Source organism: Erpetoichthys calabaricus, chromosome 9 (assembly GCF_900747795.2).
Source record: "Erpetoichthys calabaricus chromosome 9, fErpCal1.3, whole genome shotgun sequence".
NCBI classification, from domain to species: domain Eukaryota; kingdom Metazoa; phylum Chordata; class Cladistia; order Polypteriformes; family Polypteridae; genus Erpetoichthys; species Erpetoichthys calabaricus.
In genome coordinates, this window is record NC_041402.2 from 137,223,365 (window position 1) to 137,250,770 (window position 27,406).

The 27,406-nt window shown below is 37.2% G+C and overlaps 1 protein-coding gene across 2 annotated transcripts in view; it reads right to left on the reverse strand.

Moving 5' to 3' along the window:
- LOC114658150 (NADPH oxidase activator 1-like) overlaps positions 1 to 20,612 on the reverse strand; it is a 46,918-nt gene extending 26,306 nt beyond the window's left edge. Inside the window, exons 1-6 of one of the 2 annotated variants that reach the window (XM_028810229.2) lie at positions 20,249 to 20,612; positions 14,527 to 14,705; positions 14,356 to 14,438; positions 14,173 to 14,281; positions 10,948 to 11,082; positions 5,393 to 5,500 (exon numbers count right to left, since the gene is read on the reverse strand). In XM_028810229.2, coding sequence (XP_028666062.1) covers positions 5,393 to 5,500; positions 10,948 to 11,082; positions 14,173 to 14,281; positions 14,356 to 14,438; positions 14,527 to 14,700 — 609 coding nt within the window. In that variant the 5' untranslated portion in view covers positions 14,701 to 14,705; positions 20,249 to 20,612. The remainder of the gene's footprint in view (positions 1 to 5,392; positions 5,501 to 10,947; positions 11,083 to 14,172; positions 14,282 to 14,355; positions 14,439 to 14,526; positions 14,706 to 20,248) is intronic. The other variant, XM_028810228.2, reaches the window with a different exon arrangement.
- Positions 20,613 to 27,406: the final 6,794 nt, after the last annotated feature.

The window sequence follows — 27,406 nt, forward strand, 5'->3', positions numbered from 1 at the left end:
CTGAGGATCATCTGTGACAACAGTTAGCCAACCACAGCTTTGGAGAGCCACAATGTGATCTGTTTTCAAATAAGTGTTGAATATCTGACTCCGCTTCAATGTGAAGTATTTTATTTTAAAACTCTCATGATATGTATTTATTTGCTATTTTTAATTTTTGTAAGTTTTGATACATCTTTCATGTTTGCATATATTATTTATTTTAGTGTATTATGGTGACATCATCTTGCTGCCATTTTGAATATTTTGATTTGCTCATGATTGAACCCTTTCTTTCACCTCAGTGTACTGACTGAAAAAGGCAGTCAGTTAAAAATGTTTATGATTGAAGATGAGGAGAAAAGGATATAGTTGACTAATAGGCAAGGGTTGATACTGGAAGTCGGAAAGAGAATTTACAAAGCCAAATTTCCAACCAAAAATCAAAGTCAAATGTCAGATGTAAAAAAAGTGTCAAAAGTGACAAAAATAGGAGTTGCTAGTATTGCTATTATTATGCAAAGTTGGATAATCCATGAATGCACATGGTGACTTTAATATGGTCATGCTGATGACATTACCCATTATGGAACACAATGCCAAAGTAACATCCATGCAAATGACTCTAAAATGGCAGTAAAAACAGCTTTAAAAAATAATTAACTTTCTTGGTAAGCTTCTGATCATTAAGTAAAGTGCAAAATTGAACTCCTTCAACATGAAAAACTCCAGAAAGACATCAGGAGGAATTTTATCCCCAATGGGAGACACACTTAGAATTAATTAAAATGTACTGTTTGTAATACACTGTATACAAAAAGGACAGTCAGTTCAGAAAACAGGAGAGTGACAGAGAAGAAAGAACAGAGTTGTGGCAGAGAGAGGGTTAAAACCAAAAGTCAAAGACAGAGAATGTCAGAGCCAAATTGTAAACCAAAAATCAGTGTCAAAAGGCACAGCTTTGTTTCAATAGCTATTAATCAAAATATCTGAGACAGAAGTAAGTTGTTAGGTTTGGTCCAATCTCATATATAAAATGGCCGTTGGGCCAACCATTTAACCCTTCACCGATTACCCCAATGTCATGACCATAGAGACCTTGCCCCCAGCAACCAGAACCTACATCTTGACAAGTGAAACAACAAAATGGCCACCTTATTATCTAAACAAAATGGCTTTTGAAAAGACATTGAATTAAAGTTAATTTCTAGTTTTTTTTTGTTTTTTTTAAATATTTTATTGAATTTATCAACAGCAAGTAACATCCCATACAAGCCAGTCAAATTTGACAAATTCAAGTCAACCCCCGCCCATGAGAAAGAGAGTAAGGCCAACAGCCAGAGTACAACTTTAAGAGTAGAAATAAAGGGGAGAAAATCCTTATCCCCAATTTCATTGCTTATTCTAAAATGTTATTGATTAGATCCTGCCAGATTAAAAACAATTTTGAACAGATCCTCTAAGTGAAAATTGGATTTTTTTCTAATTTCAAATAGTATGTAACATCAGTTGCCGAATGACTTAAAAGAGGTGGGTTAGGATTTTTCCAGTTGAGTGAGATAAGTCTATGTGCCAATAGTGAATTAAAGGCAATTACAGTTTGTTTGTCCTTCGCTACTTTAAGTCCGTCTGGGAGTACACCAAACACAGCTGTTAGTGTATTTGAAAAGACTGTGTATACCAAGGCTGTCTGAAAGGCATTTAAAGATTTTGAAAAAGAATGTTGCGAATTTGGTACATACCCAAAACATATGGCCCAATGAGGCTGGAGCTCGATTGCAAAGTTTGCAGGTTGGATCTTGCCCTGGAAACATTTTGGACAATTTTAAACGAGGCAAATGTGCTTGATAAAAGATTTTAAGTTAAATAATTGTATGCTTTGCATATATGGAGCTAGAGTGAATTCTGTAAATGGCTGTCTTCCACTCCTTGACAAAGCACTTTATGTTTAATTGTGATGTTTGCCCCTAGGTATTGTGAAGGATTGCCGGCTTTCTACTCCGGCCCTCACCCCCAGGCCGCCAGGAGGAGCTCTCCCGACAGCATGAACGTGCCCCGAATTCCAGCAGAGCATCATGGACTCTGTAGTTTATATGCACAGCCCTGCTGGATACCATGGGGGCCTCCAGGAGTCGCTGTAGGGAGGTTGTCGGACTCTTATGTACCCTATAACCCGGAGGTGCGTCAAGATCACATGACAGGAAGAAACGACATGCCTCCGGGGTGAAGAAGAGTTTTTTATATGACCCGGAAGTGTTCCTAGTCACGTGGACAAAGAGGACGAAACACTTCTGGATCAGGACTATAAAAGGACTATGGGAAATCCCAGATGTTGAGCTGAGCTGGGTGGAAGGGTGGCAACGCGTCTGGGAGTGGAGGATTGGTTATTGTTTATTGTTATTATTATTATTGAGTATTGTGGAGAGGAGGGTGCTTTGTGCACTTATTTATAATAATAAATATTATATTTGGACTTTTACCTGGTGTCTGACGTCTAGTCTGAGGGTTCAAGGGGTCACGGAGACCTCAAACTATCACAGTGTTTAAACTGATCTGCAATGATAAAAGGGAAGGTGTCCAATCTAATGCTGTGTGCTAGAGAGTTCACTGGGAAAAAAACAAACACTTTTATTCAAATTAATTTTGAGTCCAGAAATCTTTTGAAATTCTGCTAGTACTGTTAGGACTGTAGGCACAGTATTTTGTGGATTGGATATATATATAGTACCACATCATCTGCATATAGTGATATTTTCTGTTCAAGTCCCTCTCTGATAATCCCCTTTATCTCACAAGCATTTCTAAAGCGAACTGCCAGTGGCTCAATAGCGATTGCAAATAGAAGTGGTGACAGGGGGGATCCTTGTCTAGGAACACGTTCTAGTTTGAAGTAGTCTGAAATAATGTTGTTAATGCAAACTGAAACTTCTGGACTGGTAGTTTGATCCATGTACATATGTTTGGGCCAAACCCAAATTTCTCCAATGTAGTGAAAAGATTCAACCATATCAAATGCTTTTTCTGCATCCAATGATAATAATATCTCTGGGGTATTAGACTTTGTGGGTGAATATATTACATTAAACAGGTGTCGAAGATTGGAAGTTAAGTGTCTGCCTTTAATAAATCCAATTTGGTCTTGTGATATTACCAAAGGAAGCACTTTCTTAATCCTTCTAGATAGAACTTTGAAGAGTATCTTAAAATCATTAATCAGAAGTGAGATTGGTCTGTATGATGCACATTGTAATAAGTCCTTATTTTTCTTAGGAAATACAGCAATTAATGCTTGGAGAAAAGTTTGAGGTAGAATTTTATTGTCTCTGGCTTCTGTACGTATTGCTGAAAAAAGGGGAGCTAACTTAATTGAAATTTGATTATAAAATTCGGCAGGGTAGAAATTGGGGCCTGCTGCTTTCCCACTCTGAAGTGATTTTATAGCATCTAGTAATTCTGAGAGTGCCTAAGGTTTATCCAATTCCTCTGCACTGAGAGTATCTAGTTGTGGTATCTGTAATGCATCCAAAAGCACATTAGGTTGTGTCTTGTCTTCTTCAAACTGAGTAGAATATAAGGACTTATAGTAGTCTCTAAATGTGTGCATTATATTTTTGTGGTCAATGATTTCGTCCCAGTCTGTGTTGGTAATTACCGGGATTGCATTACGAACTTCGTGCTTATGGATTTTTTGAGCTTAAATCTTATTAGCCTTCTCTCCATGTTCATAGTAAAGATGTTGTGATTTAAAAATAAGTTGTTCCATTACTTTTGTTGTCTAGAGGCTGAGTTTTGAATGCAAAGCCTGTTTTTCCTATCTAGTGCCTCATTTGGAAACCTGGCTTGTTCTTGATCTATTTTGGTAATTTCACTGGTTAATTCTGATGCCTTCTAGGTTTTCCGATTTATTTTTGTGCAAGAGATAGGAAATAATCTGTCCCCTTAAGAAAGCCTTCAGAGTTTCCCAGAGTATTCCTTCAGAGACTTCTGAGGATGTATTTGTCTCTAAGAAAGAAAGAATCAATTTGCTTTGATATAAACTCTGTACAGTTCTCATCTCTCTATTATTAAAAAAAATCTTGGGAGGAAGACTAGGGAGATGAGACATGATCTTCTCAGAAGACAATTTGACGTCCCACAAGAGACACTTTAACTCAAGACGAGGCAGTGAGATAACATTTAAAACAAGTTCACGGACATCTAACCTAGCAGTTGTTGGAATGCTTTTGGCAGACACACTTCATGTGCTCCCAGCTCTTAAAACAACGACAAGCAGAACATGCAGCTCACCAGCTCACAACAAGCCAGCAGATGATACGACCGCTTCTCCTTAGCGTGCGTTCAGCCCCCCCTTCACAACACGAGTGGCAGAGACACGAAGTGGCAAAGGACAGCTGCTGTACAGGCTTTTAAATGAGCGACGCCCACCGTGACAAACAGCAGCAGCAGCAGAAAGACAGCAGCTGATCCGATGGCATCTCCTTAGCATGCGTTCAGCCCTCCCCCCCCCCCCCCCAATCCCTCCCTAACAACGTGAGCAGCGTTATACGTCCTGAGAGAAAGATTTAACCACGCCCGGAGCCGGAAATAACACATGATACCCAAGGTGTAGTTTCCTGTAACCCATTCCTTGAATGCAGCAATTGCTGTACAGTATGTTTTGAGAATGTATTGAGTGGTTTGGCCATGGTCTGCTGGTGAGGAGGGGCTTTGTACCTAGACCCCCCTATTCAGACATATTTACCTCCTAATTTCTTAAGAAATGTACTTTTATATACAGAATGTACATATTCTTTTAATTAATGTGTTTTAGGTAATACAAATTACCATAATATATAAGAAAAATAGCAAAATAATTTACATTTGAAAATACCAAGCATATCTTTTAAAAAGACACAGCAGTTATTATTACTTTTTATTTCCCAGTGTTTTTTTTTTTTGGTTTCTGAAGCATTTCTCTTTGTTTTTGAGTAGTACTTTCACAAATTCATGATCTTCATTATATAGTGCTTCTTAGTTTTTAGACCTTCCAGCCTAAACCCAGACTTGTTTATTGCCTTCCCCTGCCTCTTGACTCCAGAGTTCTTTTAGTGAAAGTAGTCTGTACTTTTGATAAAATTATAGCATAATGATTGCTTCCAATTTTCTCTGTTTTCACTTCCATCATCTGGACAGAGTTAGAAGTTCATTAGTTTTGTAGTGAGTGTGCTCAGCATGATAATAAGAAAAGCCGAATGGTGCAAAGTCAATTCAATAGCCAGAGTGGAAATTAAAGTATAATGTCCCATTTGGAGGTTAGTTAGAGCAATCATATCACATACCATATTATTGTGAATCAGATTTACTGTGGGAGCTCCAACACCTTTACCTATGGCTTTTCGGGGCTGCGGTTATGTCATTTTCATTACACACCTACCCTAGGTTTACCAAGAAAGTCTCTCTGGTCCAGCTGCTCCACATCCTGCTGTTTGGGGCGAAATATCTCTCCTTTAGGGATCAGTAGAGGCTTAAGTGTCACCTGGTGCTGTGAAAAACACAATTAAAATTACAGAAAATGTAAAAATAAAAAATTGAGGGGCTGATAAGAGCAGGAGAGAGAGAAAGAGAGAGAAGGATGAGAGGACCTAAGAGGATACATCAATTAGAAGGAAAACAGAATATTCATTTAAGTGTATTTTTGAGACAACTTAGTAGCATGACATAGCCAGCGTGGCATTTTTTTGTAAATGGCCTAAAAACTTTGACCACATGATATGTGCCAAAATGTTGATGATAGCAGGTAGGCAAAGACCAATGGGGAGTATGAGTGCTATTAAGAAGAATATGTAAGACTAAAGATGTGATTCACTTTGGACAGTGCATGAGAGTGGTCAATGTCATGGGCTTCTTGAGTGAAATGGTATTCAAATTGAATTGGTAAGATGAAAATCACCAGAAAATAAAAAGAATCACATAGGAGAAAGCTAAATCTAAGTCATTAAGCAAAAAAGCACAAAACTAAATGTCAAAGTCAAAATAACAATGTCAAAGTCTTAACACAACCTTATTTGTGTCTGCCCCTAACTAACTGTAATTATTACATTTGTCCTTATAGTGAATTCAAATGCATTGGATGAGAGTACTGTGTACCGCCATCTTATACAGGTGAAACATGTTGACGCAATATATCATCTGACTACATATAACAAATCTATGAACAGGCATAGCAACCATAAAAACACGGCTGCAGCAATGCAAAGCCTGTTACAAAATAGTGTCAATATAATACTAATTAGCACCCAATAAAACACATGCAAACATTTCAAAATGAATCCAACTGCATTCCAGGATGCCAAAACCCACCATCATTTCAGGCACTAAAAGAGAAGTAAACAGTATATTTGGAACAAAAACATAAAAAATGTCACTTTTAAATGGACCATCAACTCAAACCACCCTTCCAACAGTGGTTGCACAATTGACACCGTTTATGAGGAGTAGCAGACAAGCAAAAATAAGTCAACTAATAATCAAGTTTAAGAGTGATGTGGAAGGAGGCATACTGGAATGCATAATATGCTGTATCTTGTCATGGAAGGGGTATGGCAATTAATAACCTAATCATGTTCCACTGTTACCCAAAATGTTACTGGGAGACAGGCTCTGCAACACTGGCAATGTGCATCAAACAGAAATCCCACCCAAAAGGAGATGCATATACTACCATACAAACTCATGTCAAACTTCATGCTTTGGTAAAAAAAATCTTTTATTAAGATTCACCTTCTCAGTGTGTTCTACCCTTAGTCTACTGAGCATCTCAATCCCTGCTGAGGCACAGTGTCCCCATTGTGTGATGTTGCTAGCACCATGTTTAACAGTAGGGAGGATACGGATAAAAGAACTCCAGCAGTGTCACATAAAACCGCAAGGTTATTGGTGCAGTGTATGCTTTTGATTATGCAAATAATCTATCCCATATAACATTTTGAATAAAGTTGCCAATTAGATAAAGCAATTCGCAAAGTACAAAGAAAGTTAATTGTTAGCTGCTTTGTGTTCCTCAGATTATAGAACCTTACACAGCAAGATTATATGGTAAAAGGTATAAGAGTGCCTTTCCTTTTCTGAAGCATATCTGAAACAATAAGGGTACATTTGAACATTTATTTCTGTACCATTGGAAGAATCTCCTAACTGATAATATCAGCCTGAGTCCAATAACAACACCACTGCACTGGCCTCAAAGGCCATCCAAAGGGTTATGAAATGTGAACATAAAATCACAGGATCTGACTTGCAATCCATCAAATAGATCAATTACCAGTATTTGTATATAAAGGATTCCGAGCACACAAACTATATTCACTTTACCTAACATGAAAGCCCAAATCAGACCAGACTATTCAAAAACATTCTTATCCTCTTGTATTAAATGTTGTGAATATCTAAGACTACATGATTGTATGATTATTTTAAACACTAATAAGGATGTGGTAATATAAGGACGAGGCTTACAGCTGCTGATTTAATAGGTCCAGGGGATGGCTGGGTTCAGATCACAATTAGGATGCTGCCTGGGTTGAATTTGTGCTTTATTCTTGTGTCTATGTGTTCTTTTTCTCTGGATACTCTGGTTGTTTCTCACATCCCAAGGACATACACGTCTAGGCTATATCACATATACATGACTTTTCCAGTGATTTTTCAGGTATATACTTCATTTACATAATCTTAGCGAGTTGTTAGCAGTTGATTGCACACTCCTGTGTAGTTGGTCACCTAAGGTGACATGCCCAGCTACTCACTCCAACTATTCTGTGATTTGTTCCTATAAAGTCAGATAGGTTTGATTTTGTCTTTAAGTTTAGAGGCAAGCTCTGAATATATGAGAGCTGACAACCAATGAATGCTCATCCAGATGTACAATGCTAAAATGTAGCAATGAGGAATAAGGACCACAAGTGTTTTGGTCCTTACAAATTAAAGAGAACCTTGTCTGTCTGATGTCTTCCGTCTTAAGTAAGATGGAATAATTTGGACAGAATAAATGTGCAAATAAATAAATGCACTGTGAAATGTGACAATGAATAAAGAAAAAGAGCATTAAATGTGTGTGTAAGTAACTAGATGTCATCAAATATGGTTTTTGTTTCTTATTTATTTATTTATTTTTTCTCTAATATTCCTCTGAACACAACATGTAATACAGCTTGAAGTGTCACTTTCACTTGTCAAAACTGAGAGTGGAGCTCTAGGGAATGCTGTGATCGGTGAATTACAATGCCGGCTCTGGCATGCTATTGGCTGTCAGAAAAAAAGGGCACGCACAATTGTGTTGCTGGGTCGCCACTCGATTGATATGTTATTTTGGACTTTATTTTGGTCTCACATATTGTGCATGGGATCATTTGACTTACTGATGTTGACCCTGCCTATTTATTGACTTTGTCTTCATATTTTTGTACCATGTTACTAACCCTTGCAGAATACTGATTTTTTACAACTCTTTTTAATGGCAGCTCTACCAAGTTTTCAGTTTGAATAAGCCGCTACTGTGTGGTCTGATGCCTTGGCCAAAATGATTGTTGTCATTGGAATTTCCCTGTTCATTCATTTTCCCAAAACCTTAAGTTATTCTGCAAGCTTTTTACTCATCATTGTTACATGAAACTCATCTCATGTCTGAGTGACCTGTCTTAATTTTATCTCAAAATAACATCAAATCGATGCACACAGTCTTTGCAGCTAATTTGGTGACTTCTTAAGGTAGTGAAGATCATTTAACTTTGCCAAAGCAAAATGAGTATATGCATATTGCTTCCAAAAATTGCACGTTTTTATTTTTTACTCTTTCCCTAAACCTTTGATGAATCTGAATGTTCACTGTAACCACATTGAGTTTAATTTTGTTTAGAATTTGATAAAAATTGCATTTATTTCTCTTGGTTTTTTTTCTTCACTGGTTTATTTTGGTGCTTATCTGTTTTCTATGTATTTCTGATGCCACCATTTTGAAACAGATTGCTATGACATCATGGATCATCAGGAATTGTGTTTTAAGTGCAGGTGTATGTAGTCAGAAAGCATGGTCATATGGGCATGATGCCCTTCTTTAAAAGACTGGGCCACATAAGAGAAGCTTGTTCACTTTGTTGCTAATCAAGGAAAGTATCTAGTGTAAGAAAGTTAATTTCTTGAGCAGTTTCTCTTCAAGATTTTGTTGTTTGTGCTGATTTTGAGTATTGTCTGGATGTTTGACATTATTGTTTAAATACAAGCCTTTGTTAACCATTTTTAGTGACACACTCTATGAAAATGGCCAGTGTTATGAGACATCAGGAAATAAGGCTGGAATCTGCCCAGTCGGGGTCTACATAAAGGCAGCCTAAGATCTACTAAGACTGACTTGCTTTGGCTCACATCAGGGCCGAAATGTTTTTTAAATTTCAAAAATATATTCTTGAATGTCTCAGTTATAATGCCTAACTAGAAAAGGGATGACCGTAAATCCTTGGAAATTAAAAAGGAAAACAGAAAGAAAACAAAACAAAAACAAAACAGATAAAAGATTTATTTTTAAAAATGCTCTATACAGTTTCAAAGAAAGTTCAAGGAGCAGAAAGACACAAAAATAGCTGCATAGAAAAGGAAATCCATTAAGAAACTCCAGAGTCCCAAAACACAATCCAAATAAAGTGGTCAAATAAATAGAGCAAGAATGCCAAAAATTTACAATTAGCTACTTATCTCCACAGTACTTATAGGGCTGATGGTAGCCCTTAGAGGGAGATAGACACATGACCCCACCTCTCAGATGAACCTCCCACAAGATACAAGGAACTTGGTAGAACAAGTTTGTCTGTCCAGTTGCTACATATCTATATCTGTTATTGAAAAGATGCCTCATCACAAACATTTTTAGAAATAATGAATCCCTTACCAAATATACAGCATATACTGTATATAACAGAGACATATGAATTGCATGGTGCACTGAAAATGTTAATGCTGAGGTTTACGTTTATTACTTTACACAGCTAATTCTTTTTCAGTTTCCTTCCAGAGTCCCAGAGTTCCAGACCCAGAGACATGGCATCTGGGTAATTAGTGTATAAATGCATCCTGGAATGAACGTGCCTTTCTGCGTTTGGGTGTATCCTGCAGTGAAGTGGTATCTGTCTAAGGACAACTGGCAACATTATGTCCCTGTAGAGTTTAGTTCTGTCCATATGTGACCCCAATCAAGAAAAAAAGGTTAAAAAAGGAATAGATGGATGGTTGTACACAGAAAACATTTGTAATTTTATATAGTTAACTCATTTAAAAAAAGATATAATAGTGAAAGTTATGTTTAAAGGATAGATAGATAGATAGATAGATAGATAGATAGATAGATAGATAGATAGATAGATAGATAGATAGATAGATAGATAGATAGATAGATAGATAGATAGATAGATAGATAGATAGATAGAAGATAGATAGATAGATAGATAGATAGATAGATCCACACTGGGACATTATGTCATTTTCATTCATTCTATACATTCTGAAGTACAGAAATAATATCTATTGCCCAGCATCTCCTTTTTACGATAATGATATATGACCCACCTCCCGCACCCCTCCTTTCCTCTGATTCTAAACACATTGCCCTGAACCTTATCTGTACTTTGAAAAATCTTTATTCATTGATGTACTGATTTATTGACTGAAGCTCAGTGCACAAATAGAGTTCCCCTAGGAAGAGCTACTTCAGCTGAGGAGAAAGATATGACAGTAACAGAGGGCCACCTGGTGGAGAAACCATTACATTTAGCACTGTCCTTCCATAAAGGAAATATACACATATTATTTTAAAGGGAAATCTTAGAAAGTTAATTCTTTTCCATGTCTCAGTTCATTGAGCTTTCACAACATCTGGAGAGAGAGAGCTACTGTAGCTGCATTCTTACCCCAGTGGTTTAAGTAACAATGGAGATATCTTACCAATATTTGGCTTTTTGCAGACTGCAGGACTGTATCTTGGTCTTCCTGTTTTTGTCTAATTGCTTCCTCCAGTACTTCCAGAGCTTTGTCCCACTGACCTAGCTGACTGTAGACAGCAGCAGTGTTGTACAGCACCTGGTCAGTGGCAAGAGCATGAAGAACAAAAGTCACTGAGCAAAATAAAATGAGTTTAAAGGTATTTTCTTGTCAAATGAAAAAATCAAAGGTGTGCATCATGCTCAATTTGTGAACACAAGATGGGCAGACAACTTATAGTACCTGTCCATTATATCTATAAACTTCATACATGGTCTATATAAAACACTTTGAACAAATATTTCCATTTTCTAAAACTCTTTTCCTAAAATGAATATAATGTTTAAGTATTTTTTTTTATATTATATTTTATTAAAATCAAAAAACATTCCATACATGTAAGTCAAGTTTAACAAAACTGGTTTGAAAGTAAGTAATTAAATTTAATAGGACTTTTTTAGGTGGCATAAAGAGAAAACATTACACCAAATGAGGGTTAGTGGGAATTCCATGGGTAAAGCAGTTCATCTATGCCTGTGTATTAAAGTAAACCTACAAATGTGCTTTGTTGTTCCACTGTTTCTGCTAAAGGTGCTCCACTCTCGTGCAATTTCAGTTTTTCTCATGCATATCTTGTCTGTTCACTTCTAACCAGGCTTGTTTCCACAGTTCCTATTTGCTCACGCTGCTCATCTATGCTGCTTGTTCTACTCCAAAAAAGTCACTTTCTTTCCTTTTCTGCTACTCTATCTAGATTACTGTCTCTTGTTCCTCTTTGATCATGTTTTGCTGATTCTTTCTGAAGTTTATTTTGACTGTTCTCGAGTGTTGGTTATGTTGCACTCCTCTTTTGCTGAGTATTCTCTACTTTGCTTCTCTCTACTCTAGCTAAGTGACTTTCCTCTGTCCCTGCCTGCTCTGTCCAGTCTGCTTTCCTCAGTCCTTCACTATTTTGGTTGGTGTCTCTCCTCTGTTCCTTGCTAATCTGATTTAAAGACTCTCCTTTGACCCTTTCTTCTCACCTCAGGTAGCTCCCCTTTGTCCAAATCTACCCTACTCAGGTGATTTTTCTCCACCCTCTCTCTAGTCTATCCAAGTGCTTCTCCTTAATACTCTGGCTAAATGATTTTCATTTGTTATTGTCTACTTTGCCCTTATTGCTCTCCTTTTTCCTACTTAAGTGATTGTTCCTTGCTAATCTACCTAGGTGTTCCTCCTTTCTCTTTTTCTTGTCTGCCCTTTGAGTTTTCCCCTGTTCTTCACAGCTCTACTCAGGAGATTTTTCTTTGTTCTTATCTTCTTCAAATATGGCACTCTCCCTTATCCATACCTAATCTACTACTGCTTTTTTGCCTGTCTTTCCTCTATGCTTCTACTCAGCTTACTGCCCTAGGTTTCTTTTTGTTCAGGGTATTCTTTATCATTTCTCCTTACCCTAATATGTCTTTGGTCCAGCTACTTCAATCCTGTATTCCTAGTTTGTTTTCATTTGTTTTTCTGTCTCCTTCTTGTTTAGGCTGCTGTTTTCCTTGTTCTTCTTAGTTCTACCAAAGGTGGCTGTAACCTACATTGTCTACTCAATCCAGGCGACTCTCTTATCAGTTGTCTTTATTGCACTCAAATGGCTTTTCTATGTTTCTTGCTGGCCTGCTCACGTTGTTATCCCCTGTTCCTCTTTGGTTTTCATTTATTTTTGTCCTACCCAAGACTGTTGTCTGCAGGTTGGCTTTTGTTCCAGTCCTGCTCTGTTAAAGCTTTTCTTATCTCTTCCATCTAACTTTATTCATGTGTCACTCATCTTTTCTTCCTTGATTGGGTTGCTCATTTCTATGTTCTGCTTTTTTACTACCCAGATGGAACTCTTCTATCCCCTTTTAGTTTACCTAGGTGACTCTCTCCTGTCCTTGTCTATACCACACTAGATTTCCTCACTATTCTTTGCAGGTCGCCCTGCTCCATTCCTTTCTGCTTTGATCAGATTGTTCCTTCCTATTGCTTAGTTAGACTGTGTCCCATTGTTTCTATCCAGTGTATTCAGGCTGCCCTCTCCTGTTCCTGTCCTTTTGAAAATGCAATTCCTTGCCTCATCTCAACAATGCTCTTTATTCTTCAATCCACTCTTCTCTAGCTGATTGTCTTGATTCCATGGCTGTGACCCTTCTCTTCTTTTAATACTGAAGCTGATGTCCCTCCATCTTTCTTATCCTCTCTGATTAAGCTTCTTTCTGATCTTTGTTATCTTTGTCACTGCTCTCACCAGTTCATCTCTGCTCAGGATTTCTCAGGTTTCTTACTTTTCCTGTCACTCTCCAAAAGTCTCTTGCTACTAAGATTGATTTCTTGTGTGTCTCCCCCATCCACTCATCCTCACCACTCTCAGGCTTTATGTTAAACAGGACTGCATTAAATACATAACATTTGTTAAATTTAATAGAAAACTCAAATCAGCTTACCTGATGTACTTCTTGGACAAGCAAGCAAGAATTTCACTGTATTCTGTACTCATGACAATACAACTTCTACTCCTACTTCTACTACTGTTAATACTCAAATCAGCTCTGCTCTGACTTCTTTCCTCCAGTGCAGTTCTCTCCTTTCCTCTGTAGTGTTTTTAACTTAAACACCTCTCATGATATAAGTCAGCCTTCTTCCTCCCTCTACATTCAGACTGTGCACCCATTTAACTCTCAATTATGCCCGGACTGACACCGTGGGGAGTCATATACTCCTGGTAGGGCCAAAAATCACAGCTAGGTCAAAGGTGAGGTCCTGACTAAGACTGACTTAACCATACCTCCACCCCTGTCCCACCAAGGGTTCATCCAAAGTGGTGCAACTTCCTGCTGTTCCTCATCATTTTTCACATTACTCCCATGTGGTATCTCACCAGGAAGTGAAGTGGTGTGATTGGATATTACTCACCCTCACTACCACCAATATCAACAACTCCTTTGTGCAGACACTTCCTTCCATCCATCTACAGTATCTAAATGGACAGCATCATCGATGGATCGACAGACAGACATGACCACCTCCCTCTAAATAGGACTTGACTGTCTTTGCTCAAGTTGTTCCTATCCTGTCCACTTATGTTATTCCTATCTTTACACACACTGGTTGACCCCCTTCACTTCCATTGTGGTCAGATTTTTGTTTTTCCAAGTGTCTTATTCCATCAGATCACTGTACCTCCCAGTTGTGCAGCTTGAAGCGTAAGCCGAGTTGCCGGTAATCAATAACAGGGTTTCCCCTCTGGTTTTTCAGAGCTAGACTGCAGTCTGACAAAGCCTGCTCGAGCCTGCAGAAAGAGGGATACTTAGTGATGGCTGCTCATGCTGTCCAAGTTACTAGAGCTGATGAACGCAGAACTACCTTCCTGTAAGCATGTGGACAGCAGCCCTCTGGAAAAAGCCCACAGCCAGGCAATTGTCTTTTTCAACCGTCTTGTTGAGTGCCTGCCATAAATAAGAATGAATAAAATTTACATGCATGATAGTGTCAAGTAGAATTATTTCATGCTTCAAGCTGTAATTTATTACTCACCTCAATGCTCTTCTCCAGGTATCCAAGCTGCAGATAGATGGAGGACATGGTAAAAAATATTTTGGATGTGGGTTCAGGGATGTTTTCTAGGATATCCAGGGCCAGGTTCCACTCTTTCCGGTCCACAGCTTGCACTGCCTGATGCCAGTTTCGAATCAGATCCATGTACGGCATTGCTCCTGCCAGTAAAGTATGATGAAGATAATGAGCTAAAGGACTGAGCACTTTCTTATTTGCAGTGGGGATGGACAGGTTGACAGATGAGATTAGACAGGAGTCCCCATGGTCTATGATGTTTGCTAATGACATTGTGATCTGTAGAAAGAGTAGGGAGCAGGTTGAGACCTTGGAGAGGTGGAGATACAGTATGTTCTAGAGAGGAGAAGGTCAGTACGAACAAGACAGAATACATGTTTGTAAATAAGAGGGAGGTCAGTGGAATGGGGAGGATGCAGGGAGTAGAGTTGGCGAAGGTGTATAAGTTTAAATCAACAGTACAGATTAACAGGGATTGTGGAAGAGAGGTGAAAAAGAGAGTGCAGACAGGATGGAATGGGTAGAGAAGAGTGTCAGGAGTAGTTTGTGACAGACGGTTATCAGCAAGAGTGAAAGGGAATGTTCTCAGTACGGTAGTGAGACCAGCTAGGTTATACGGGTTGGAGACGGTGGCACTGACCAAAAAACAGGAGACAGAGCTAGAGGTGGCAGAGTCAAAGATGCTAAGATTTGCATTGGGTGTGACAAGGATGGATAGGATTAACAATGAGTACATTAGAGGGTCAGCTCATGTTGGAAGGTTGGGAAACAAAGTCAGAGAAGCAAGATTGCATTGGTTTGGATATGTGCAGAGGAGAGATGCTGAGTATATTGGGAAAAAGATGTTAAGGATAGAGCTGCCAGGTAAGAGGAAAAGAGGAAGGCCTAAGAGGAGGTTTATGGATGTGATGAGAGAGGACATGAAAGTGATGAGTGTGACAGAGCAAGATGGAGAGGACAGGAAAATATGGAAAAAGATTTTCCACTGTGGCAACCCCTAACAGAAGCAGCCAAAAGAAGAATGAGCGAAAGGAATTGCACCTAGTGGAGATGGACATTGAAGGTAGAGGAGGAGGGAATTCACAACCTGTGCATTCTCATGCGTGGTCAGCAATGTCTAGCAACACTAAAACATATGACACAGACTGAACATTCAGATTAGTTAACATAGAGATGACTATATCGACAACTGCCATACTGTAATTCTGGAATGACTGACTACAATACAAGCATAAACTATTGACTAAACAGTTATCCGCCTGATAGAACAAGTGCCAATAAACTGACCCTGGTGCTCATACTGCAAGTAAACATAGGAAAAACAATAAAGAACTCAAATGTACATTAGGTAGAGAGGATACTAGCTGGCCTTCAAGACAATCATTCAATAATATGACACTTAGACTAAGTGATGTTTCAAATGGCCACTTCTACAAAGACATTTTGTTCAGTATTATACAAAGAAAAAGGAGAATATGGCGAGACACTAATAAGTGCTGCTTCCTCACAACTACAGAATCTAAGGTTTTAATAAAAGTCATGGGCCTCATGCATAATGCCGTGCGTAGAATTCACTCTAAGACAAGGCGTACGAACAAAAGCGGAAATGTGCGTATGCACACAAAAATCAAGATGCATAAATCTGTGCAAACGCCAACTTCCATGTTCTTAAGCTCCATAAATCCGGGTCAGCGTGAAAAGTAACGCACGTGCACGCACCTGCTGCCCCACAACAACTCGTCCCAGAATTATGACTCTTTGAATATGCAAATCAATATAAATAGCCCTTAAGCTCAACATACTGTGAAAAGGCAATGGCAAAAGCACAGGGGAATACAGAAGAATTTCAGCGAATACCAAGTGGAGGCAAGGAAAAACATACTATTTGCTGGTTTAAACAGTGGTATAAACAACAAAAGGAAGTTGATCGAGTGACATAGAGTGTCGGAGAAACTCAAAAGCTCAAGTTCACAAAGTCACACAGTGCCCGAAATAAAAAAGAAGTTGTCGGATATCAAAGTCGCCATGAAAAGGCGAGTCGTAGCCCACCATCTGAGTGTCATATGAAAGTTTATTAGGGTACAGAGAAAAGAAAAAAAAAATAGGGACACAGTGAAAAAAAAGCTCGAAATCTCAAATTTTATCTCAAAATTTCCACTTTAATCACATAGTTTATTTTGTCATTAAAGTAGAATATCATAATCTCCATCTTTAAATTGTTTAATTTACTAGTTTCTCAAATACCATCGTAACTAAAGTAGCACATTAAATGCTTTGTTTTGAATGTGTTCTTCTATGTGCTCTATGTGTGTGAATCACTATGTGCTTCTTAAACGGGCTTTCTCTTCCTCTAACAGGACACAGAATCCATTACATTTGTGATATTACAGCTTTCTGAATAATTAAAATACTGAGATGTATACTTGATATCATTTTCATGATGATAGGAGTTAAAGCATGTTATTAAACATGGGAACACGGTGGCGCAGTGATAGTGACACCTTGTCCAGAGATTGTTCTTGCCTCCCGCAAGATGCTTGTTGCGGCGTGCGCGACCTTCGATGAAATAATTTATTGCAGCAGTACTGTCTCTTTCAAACGTACTAACCTCCAATTCCTGTCCTTCCTTTTCTTTCTCCAAGTAACCAATCGCCACACAATCAACTCTGTAATAGATGTTAAGCCATCTGTATGCTTAGAACGCCGATTCTTCAAAACTTTTAAGAAACATTGAAATATCTTCATAGTACATGTTTAATTATTCTATCCATCTGTCCATCCAGTGTCACGCCAGCCCCAGCAAGAATACAGTGCGAGGCAGGGACAATCCCTGAACTAGATAACGCTGTGACACCGTGTCCTCACATGTTTAATTATTAACAACATACATTATTTAAATGATGTTAACATTTTATCTGTATAATGTAATAAACATATTTTGCTGCATTTCATCTTAAAAATGATAGCGTCGTCATATGAAAATACGCACTTTATAAAGTGGCTCAGGTTGTGCAATATTATAACTGTATAGCAAGTTTACAGTGAGGTAATTGTACTAATAAATACAAACAGTTCTACAAGGAGCACTTGATGGACTGATTGAGTGCATTTATAGTTCTTGGGATGAAACTGTTTCTGAAGCACGATGTCCCTACAGGAAAGGCTCTGAAGCGTTTGCCATATGGGAGCAGTTCAATAGACTGTGCGCATGGCTGAGGCAGCATGTCCTTGATGCTGTAAACCAATAATTCTCTTTCCGATCAGCTGCTGTAGAGCTGTGATTCCACACTCAGATACAGTAGGATAAATACTCTGAGTGGTGCATTGAGAGGAACAACGCTAAAGCAGCTATAGTATTTGGAATAGTTTGGCCATTCTGTGGACCATAATATTGTTACAGGTTAATTACAATCAGATGCCTTAAACTAATAAACAATATGCGGTTATTTGATAAAGCCACGTCAGGGATGTGGATCTAAAAAAGAAAGAGAAAGCACACTTAAACAAAAGCACTGCTTTGACGCTGGGTGCCGCCAGTTTGCAAAACCGAGCGGAGAACTTGTGTACGCCAAGCATTTAGCTGATGTGAAAATGTGCATGGCTTTACGCCAAGTATAGGTTTTATACATCGCGATTTGATCATGGAAACGGGAGTGCGCAACATTTTTGTGCGTATGCAACATTTATACATGAGGCCCCTGGACTGTGCCTATGTAGTTTCTTTTCACTCTGACTACTCCAGTTTTCCACATCAAAAAGATGTGTATGGTAGTTGAAATGAAACTTAAATTGTCATTTTATCTGTACTGCTTTAGCTATATAGGATAATTTTCAACCACCAGGACAACCCCATGAAGAGGATTAAACAAGTTCACTAATGGATGGGTGAATTAATTAAGATTCAAATAATCAATAATATCTTATCCTGATTGCTGTTATGTAGAAAGATATAAAAATTAGAAAAACTGACATTGAGAAAGATCACATAAAAACACAAACCTGACCATTAGAAAGACAGATGCCTTTGTTGACAACTTGTAAAAAGTATATAGATGAAATTTTGTAACTAGTTTCCCATAGGAATGAAATATCAAACACAGGAACTCCTTAATATCTTTTTTGGTTTCTCCTAGACAACAGTGAGATCAGAAAGAAATAAAATGGAAATATGTTTTTTTGTCTCATGCTTCTCAGATTTTTCTTCTGAGAAAATGTAACATAGTAGTCTCACAAGTGTGTCTTTTTGAGTTTTAGCAGAGATCTCAGAAAAGCCACAAAACAGGCTTAGATTTTCCAAGTAGTATGTAGACATTTTTTATAATTTGAATGTATTTGCATTGTGTGCTCAGTAATATATAGTGAAATGTATTTTTGGTAATCAAACACTTTACTACAATCACAAACCTGTAGTCCTTCCTTCTGAATAATACTATTATTGCTTATATTTATATTGCTGTGCTTGAATTAGATCATTCCAATTCTGGAGGATAAAGTAGGTAATATGACTTTGAACTTCAAGCCCTGAGGTTATATGTTTAAATCCCACTGCTGACACCATGTAACTATGAGCAGTTGACTTCACCTGCCCGTGCTCCAAATGGAAAAACAAAACAAAAAAAAAACGTAACCAATCATATCTTAAATGTATGTCAACTCAGTTAAAGGCATCAGTGCAATAATAAGTAAAAATTATCAAGTCTTAAAAAAGATTAAAGCAAGAAAGTCATCTCACAAAACCTAATATGCTTTTCAAACCAAATTTGCAATTTTCATTTCTTTTACCTCAGTTGTATCTCAAGTCTCCTTTTTGTCTAAAGCTATTTCTCCTAAGGAATTTTAGGAGAAACATCTGTGACAAAGTTGATTCCTAGATTAAACATAAATGAGAATCTTTTTTAAGTCTCATGAGCCACCAAGTATCAACCTTTGAGAAGTAACATTTTCCAATGAGTTGCTATTGGCTAACCAATTGAACTTGATGGACTGAATCATCTCTTCTTGTTTGTCTAGCATCTTATGTTCTAAAAACAGACACATGGTAAAGGAGTAAATTACTCTAATATCCACTTGTATAGACTGAATATTCAATGCATTTCTTAACGACATAATAAATATAGTTATTGTCCCAAATGCAAAACAACAGCATCACTTATTTATATAGTATATTTTCATACCGAAACTAGCTCAACATGCTTTCCAAGAAGTAAAAGTAAGAACTACAACTAGAAAGATAAAAAAAAACCCTTCATAGATAAAGCTAAATGAAAAAGCAGTAACCGTAAATAATTATTCCATCTCTCACAAAGACATATTAAGATTAGAAAGAAGTGACCTCAATGGACATCATTCCAATTAAATAAAAGAAGAAATAACTTCACTGACAGTCCTCCTGATAAATATAGTGAAAGGAGCAATTGACTGTCATCTCCACTGTATACAGACACGTAATCAAGAAACTCACTCAAGCAACTATAGTTTAAGGAGATACAAAGAGGAAACTATTAAGTTTGGTGACCATCATGATGAGATTACAACAAAAAATTACAATAGAAAAAGAGAAAAACAAACACTTCTTGCCACTCAATCCCTTGAGAAATACAAATAATATAACAACTAGACACTAGAAGAAGTGAAAAATAGAGTTAAAAATTAAAAATAAGTACATTTTAAATAAGCAAATGCTCACTTTCTAGAATGATGTTTTTCTTCTAGACAAAACAACAATTGCCAGGAGATTCACGTAATCTGTGTGCTAATGGCCCTGTGTGATTCTCAAGCCTGCTGCACCAGTTTTCTTGCTTCAGGTCAGATTACACCTGCAGACTCCGGGAATTTCCTTTTCTTTCTCCCTTAAAAGAGAGCAGGAAGACATAAGCGTGGAGAAAGAAGGAAAAAAGAGAGTTTACTGGAAACGGAAGAGTTGAATAACACGGCCAGGAATTCCCTCAAAACACTGTCCTTATTGTTACTTAAAGCAGGGGAGAAGTAAGTAGGTGTAAAGTAGTGATCAGAGCTCCTCCTTCTCCTGAAATGATAGGACTGTATCCAGGTAGTAAGACTATGAGGCAGATGTGACTCTTCAGGTGCAATGGAATGTGCCTATCCTTCAACTGCTGTGTTCTTTCAGCAAAAGAAAAAAAAGATTACAACACAGATTTGTGAATCACAGAAACAAAGCCCAGATACATTGGGCATCATGAAAGAAAAAGAAATGTGTATTATCTAGTGACTTGGCCTTTGAATGAATAAGCAGTTTTAAAGTTTTTGGAGAAATCATAATTGATGATCTGAATGGGCACAGCACATTTCATCACTGTCATAAAGGCTCACCTCAGACATCTGAGAGCAGCTGGCATTTTTCCATCACTTTTCACAAACTTCTACAGCTGCACAGTGTAGTTCATCCCCACTGGGTGCATTAAATCCTGGTATGTCACCTCCTTGTCTCAAGATAGTAATACACTGCAGAGGGTGGTTAAGGCAGCACAGAATCTTACCAGCACCCAGCTGCCTTCTATTCATGGCATACTGTATACAATACACTGCTGTAGAAAGGCAAACAGTATAACTTAAGATCTCAACCATCCAACAAAGGAAATAATACCAGACAATAGCACTCACACCAGTAGATTCAGGGCTAGTGTCTTTTTTTATTTTATTGATTTTATTTGAAGAAGACAACATTCCATATAATCAAGTCAAATATAACATATTTGAAGTGAACAACATTCCGTACAATCAAGTCAAACTTAACAAGCCATAATTCAACCCCGACCAAGAGAAAGAGAGGAGAGCCTGCAACAAGAGCAAATCTTTAAAAACAACAAAGAAGGTAGAATGTAATTTTCCCTGATTTAAATGCTTATTCTGAGATTTGATTAATTACATATTTAAAAATATATTTAAAAGATATTTTTAAAAAGTTATGAACAAATCCTCTTAAGTGAGAATTTAATTTTTTTTCCAGTCTCAAACAGTATAGATCATCAATTCCCCACTGTCTTATAACAGGTGGACTGGGATTCTTCCAGTTGAGCAAGATATGTCTATGTGCTAGTAGTGTGGTAAAGGCAATTACAATCAATTTGTCCTTCTCCACAGGTTGAGTATTGCCCTGGATACATTTTGGACAATTTTAAATGAGATAAATGTATCTGATAAAAGATTTTAAGTTGAATGATTGAATGTTTTGCGCATATAGAGCTAGAGTGTATTCTAGGAATGGCTCCTTCCACTCCTTTAAAGAGATGCTAAATAAAAGATCCATTCCCCAGAGTACCCTAGGATCAGTTTTGCCTCTGGAATAGAAATGGGTGGGAGTTGAGGAAAATTGGGCAGGTTCCTTTAAGCAAACTGATTTGAAAGTAGTGGAAAAATTGTGTTGATGGGAAGTTAAATTTGAAGTACAATTGTTAATAAAATGCAACAACATTATCTATATACAAATCTCTAAGTGTTTTAATCCCAGACATTTTCCAAAAATTAAATACTGTTTAGGTTTGAGAGGGTAGAAAAATGTGATTTATCATGTAGAGGTGCAACAGGTAAGAGCTTCTCTGTCTTAAAGTGCTTCCTATATTGGTTCCATATTCTGAGTGATTGATGGACAATTGGATTATCAGTATATTGACGATAATTTGTATTTACTAGGGCACAAAGTAAGGGCATATAAGGAAGTACACCAAGATTTTATTTCTATTGCAGACCCGGCTTGTGTATATTCATCAATTTGTATCACTGTTCAGGCCTTTATAGCTTGTGTATTTGCCTCCCAGTAATAAAATTGAAAGTTAGGTAGTTCCATGTCCCCTTCTGCTTTAGGTCATTGTAAAGTAGTCCTTTAGATGCGTGGATGTTTCGAATTCCAAATAAATGATGTTGCAATTGAATTTAATTTCTTAAGGAAAGATTTGTTAATGTATATGGGGATACTCTGAAATAAAAATAGAAGCTTGGAAAGGATGTTCATCTTGACAGTACTATTTCTCTCTGGTAGTGTGAGTTGGAGGTAAGACCATCTGTTCACCTCTTGTTTAATTTTTTCTATGCAGATAACAAACTTTTGTTGAAAAAGAACTTTATATGTACTTGTGATGTTTACCCCTTGGTATTTGAACTGGTCTCTTAAAATAAATGGAAAGGTGCCCAGTCTAATATTGTGTGCTAGAGAGTTCACTGGAAAAAGCACAATTTTATTCAAATTAAATTTGATTCCAAATACTGTATCTTTTGCAATTCTGCTAGTGCATTGAGGACTGCTGGTACAGAATTTTGTGTGTCAGATATATACAGTGCCATATCATCTGCATTTACTGATATTTTCTGTTCAAGTCCTTCTCTGGTAATCTCCTTTATCTCTGATACATTTTCAAAGTTAATGGCTAATGGCTCAAAGAGCAACGATAATAGGGGGCATCCCTGTCAAGTACCACATTCTGGTTTGAAGTAGTTTGAAATAATATTGTTATTACAAGCAGAAGCTTCTGAACTGGTATAGAGTAATTTGATCCATGCACATATATTTGGGTCAAACTCAAATTTGTGCAATGTGGTGAATAGGTAGTCCCATTCAACGGTTCCAAATGCTTTTTCTGTATCCAAAGATAATGAGATATTTGGTGTGTTACATTTTATGGGTGAATATATTACAATAAACAAACAACAAAGATTAGAAGCCAAGTGTCTGTCATTAATTAATCTGGTTTGGTCTTGTGATATTACAGGATGAAGGGCTTTCTCAGTCCTTCTAGCTAAAACTTTGGAGAGTATCTTAACATCATTATTCAGAAGTGAAATTGGTCGGTATGATGCACATTATAAAATTCAATTGGGTATCCATCAGGGCCTGCTGCTTTGCTGCTTTGAAATGAATTTATAGTGTCTATTAATTCTGAGAGTGGCAGAGGTGTATCCAGTTCCTCTGCAATGAGAGTATCTAGCTGTGGAATTTGTAATTAGTCAAAAACTCATTAGACTGTGTCTTCTCATCTTTAAACTGGGTAGAATATAAGGACTTAAAGTACCCTGTAAATGTGTTGGTTATATTTTTATTGTCAATAATTTTATCTCCTTCTGTGTTGGTAATTTCTGTTATTGCATTGTGAACTTCCTACTTGTTGAGCTAAGATCTTATTAGTCTTCTCTCCATGTTTATACTATTGATGTCACGATTTACAGATGAACTGTTCCATTTCTTTTCTTGTCAAGAGGTTAAATTCTGATTGTAAAACTTGTCTTTTCCTGTAAATGTCCTTATTTGGAGACCTAGTATATTCTTAATCTATTCTGGCAATTTCATTGATTCTTGATTTCCAATTTATTTTTGTGGAAAGATATGAAATAATCTGTCCTTTTAAAGAAAGCCTTCAGTATTCAGGGCTAGTTTCTGCCCACAAGTTGTAAGGCTGCAGAACATTGAGTTGTAAGAATGAGTTGCAAGACTCAAGCAAATCAAATCCAGGAACCTATAAAGTTTGCCCTTGAGCTTTGTTTATAGTTAAAGCAAAGCAACCTCTTTAAGGGAATTGCAGTCTTTTAAATTCAAAGGGATAGTCACTGGGGATCATTGAAATCCAAGGGATAAATACTTTTTCACCTTTTGCACACCCAGTTACTATTTAGGCCTTGACAATATTGGATTGCAATACAGTCACTCTCAAACAGGTACAGTTACATAGTTTTGTATCATTTAGATTTCCTAACAACATTATTGGTGTACCAACTTTAAGGATCAGTTTATTAGGATTCATTCTGGAAGGATTAAGGGAATTAAAAAATTCAATAGTATAATGAACTGCTTCTTCATGATCTAAAACAGAATCGATAGATAAATAAGTTTTTTATCGTCTTGTAGTTTGACAAGCAAATAATTTACTTCATCAGTGGTATCGTTTTTAGGTGATAGTATGCCTCTTTCACATAATCACGAATCGTTTTTTTTATGTAAACTTATAATATCTGGGTAAAGTTTCTTCAACAGAGTTAACCAAGTTTCCAAGGTTGTTTGGAATTTCAATATCCCCATTAGATGTCTCTTTTATTTGCCCATTGCCTATTTTCAAAATCAGTTGTGAAAATGCACCTTCAACAGAACTCTCATATTAATTGTAAGAGTTAATTTATGTATTTTACTGTTTATAAAGGATGACTTCAGGGATACCCTCACCTCATCGGCCATGGCACCTCTTTGAATTGCTGGAAAGTTTGTTGAAAATCGCCTGAAAACAGAACAGTTCATTAAATTTTCATTGTCTCTTACATCCTTAAGTATTCTGTTCAGAACTTCTGTTCCCCCTTTGTGGGAGATAGTATTATCATCCCAAATATTAACCACACAATCTTTTAAAAGTTGGGCTAGAGGAGTCCTTTTCTTGTTGTTACATAGAGAAGCTTCACTGTACGTTGGGTTTAATGGCAACTGAAAAGCTGAATGAGTGGTCCCTAACCCCCAACCCCCCCCCCACCCCCCCCAAACAATAAAGCGGCAGCAATGCCAGAGGATGCTACAGCTATTGCAGTTTTATAATCTGATCTAATTTTAGTCAATATTAAGTTAATTAAAAAGGTTTTTTCCTTTTCCGCCGTGGTGCATCCAGAAAGAATATTTTTCCTTGATTTTTGTAGACACTTTTCAGAATTTTGTCGTAAACTTTTTCCTAATCGTTCACTAAACTAATGTGAATAATGCGATTGGTATCCTCTGTCTGAGTGTATGAAGAGCATAAGATTGGATGAGCCATACGACGAACCGGGCGCCCTTATATGCCTTGGGTATGGTAGGGGAGTAGTGGGACCAATGGAAGCATCGGGCTGTAATCCCACCACCCCTATGAAGTGCTGAGAATGAGTTTAGTGAAGGTATATGCTGGTCGGTCTGGTCACATGATGACACACAATGATCCTTTTTGCTTCAGGTGTAGGCTAGCAGCAGAGGCCGCAGTGGGCAGAGATGTGAACACGGACATCTTCTCATTAATACTTCTTATTAATGGCAAATTATTTCTTCTTTACTATGTATTAATTAAATAAGCATACATACTAAACTTGTGCCAAATTTCAAGTTTCTAACACATTTGTAAGTTAATTCAATACCCCCTACTACTCAGGGTTCATAGAGGACTTTTCACATATTTCAAATTTTTACCATCAAGGTGATAGCTTTACACAGCTATGTGCCAAATTTCAACTTTATAACTCATTTGGAAGTTGGTTTTCAAAACTGGACAAACATGCATACATACAAACATGCAGTTTTATTAGTATAGATAAGGGTCATTGAAACGGATACCAAAAATTATGGACATCATGAAAAAAGAAGTGTGCATTTCCTAGTAATACTGTGCATGTAGTAATAAAAGTGTCATCATCAAAGTTTAGATTCATCTGCCATCCTGTAGGTGGCATCAGCCGTCAGGAAAACAATCAGTTGGAAGTACTTTTGTTTTTCTTTTTCATTTAATTCTGGTCATTATAGCTCCTACCTTCAGGATAGCCTGTTTTTCAGTCACCTTCTAGAGTGTTTGGACAATTCCCAGGTGCAGAAATGTGAAACAGACTGGAGTAACCCAAATGTACCTAGGAATATGTCTGTGTTTAAATGGTTTGGTACTTATAAACAAAAGGAGTTAAAAGTTTGTCTGGCAGAGCTGGGGATTGTGGGCAGCATGTAGGAATAGAATGTGCTCATCATCTAGCTGTGCAGTGCCTGAGTTGGAGAAGTAGATTTCAAATTTAAATGTCATCCTGCGGGTCGAGAATCTTCACTCATGGTCCTGGAGAGCTGTGGTGGCTGCAGGATTCATTCAAACCAGTTTTTTTAATTAGAAGACAGTCTTCACTAATAATTAAACTTGATATATAACTGTACTGCTTGGTAGAATTTTCATTCACCCAAGACAAATCCTAATTTGCACAGGAAATTAAATGAACCTTTCTTGTGGTTCTGGTACACTTAACACACTTAACCTCAGGAATAAAAGAGTCTCAGAACTGCCCAGTTCTACATAGCTCCTCTTTGTCATACTGATGTCAACTTGTGAACAGCAAAACACTCATTCTTACAGATCAGAGAGCTATGATGAATTTTTTAAGGTCTGTTGATTCTACTGCGTATGTGATAAATCTCTGCTAGTAAGCCTAAAAAATCGTGTGAATCTCTAGCATATCACTGCTCACACAAACCAGCCTATAATGGATTTTCACCCTTTTTGGTTCTTTTAGTGGGCGTTGAAGAGGAAGATCATCTTGAGCCAGTAAATGTAAGAAAAGTAAAGTGTCTGGTGACATGAAGCTGCCAGACAAAAGATGATGAGACACGGTCAAGGAAGAAGATGGGTGCCTGCTTAGTAAAAATAAAGTATTGGAGTCAATAGTGATGGTAAAATGCCAGGCAATATTGTAAGTGTTTGTAAACACAGAAAAATAAAAATAAAAGAGCACTAGAACTCAGTATCATTTTTGAATGAAGACTTCTCTAACATTAACATTAACTTACCTATATAATAATATTTGTCCATGTTTTACTAATGACTACAGAGACATGCAAGTTCACAAACTGTTGGCATCACAAAAAAAAAATAAAAAAGGGATGCCTGGTCTCTCTTAGGTGGCATCAAATCATTGTGTCATCAGCATCATCTGCCAAAATACAGCAGTATTGATTTAAACATTAAGCAAAGTAAAAGTCTTGACATCTGTTACACAGGAAAATAAACTGGCGACTAATGACCTAATTTGGAAAAACTGGAAATCAGTAAAAAAAAAAAAACGAGGGAAAAAATCTTGGAGTTATTTTAGATTCAGAACTTAATTTTTAATCTTAAAATAATTATGTCACCAGAACTGT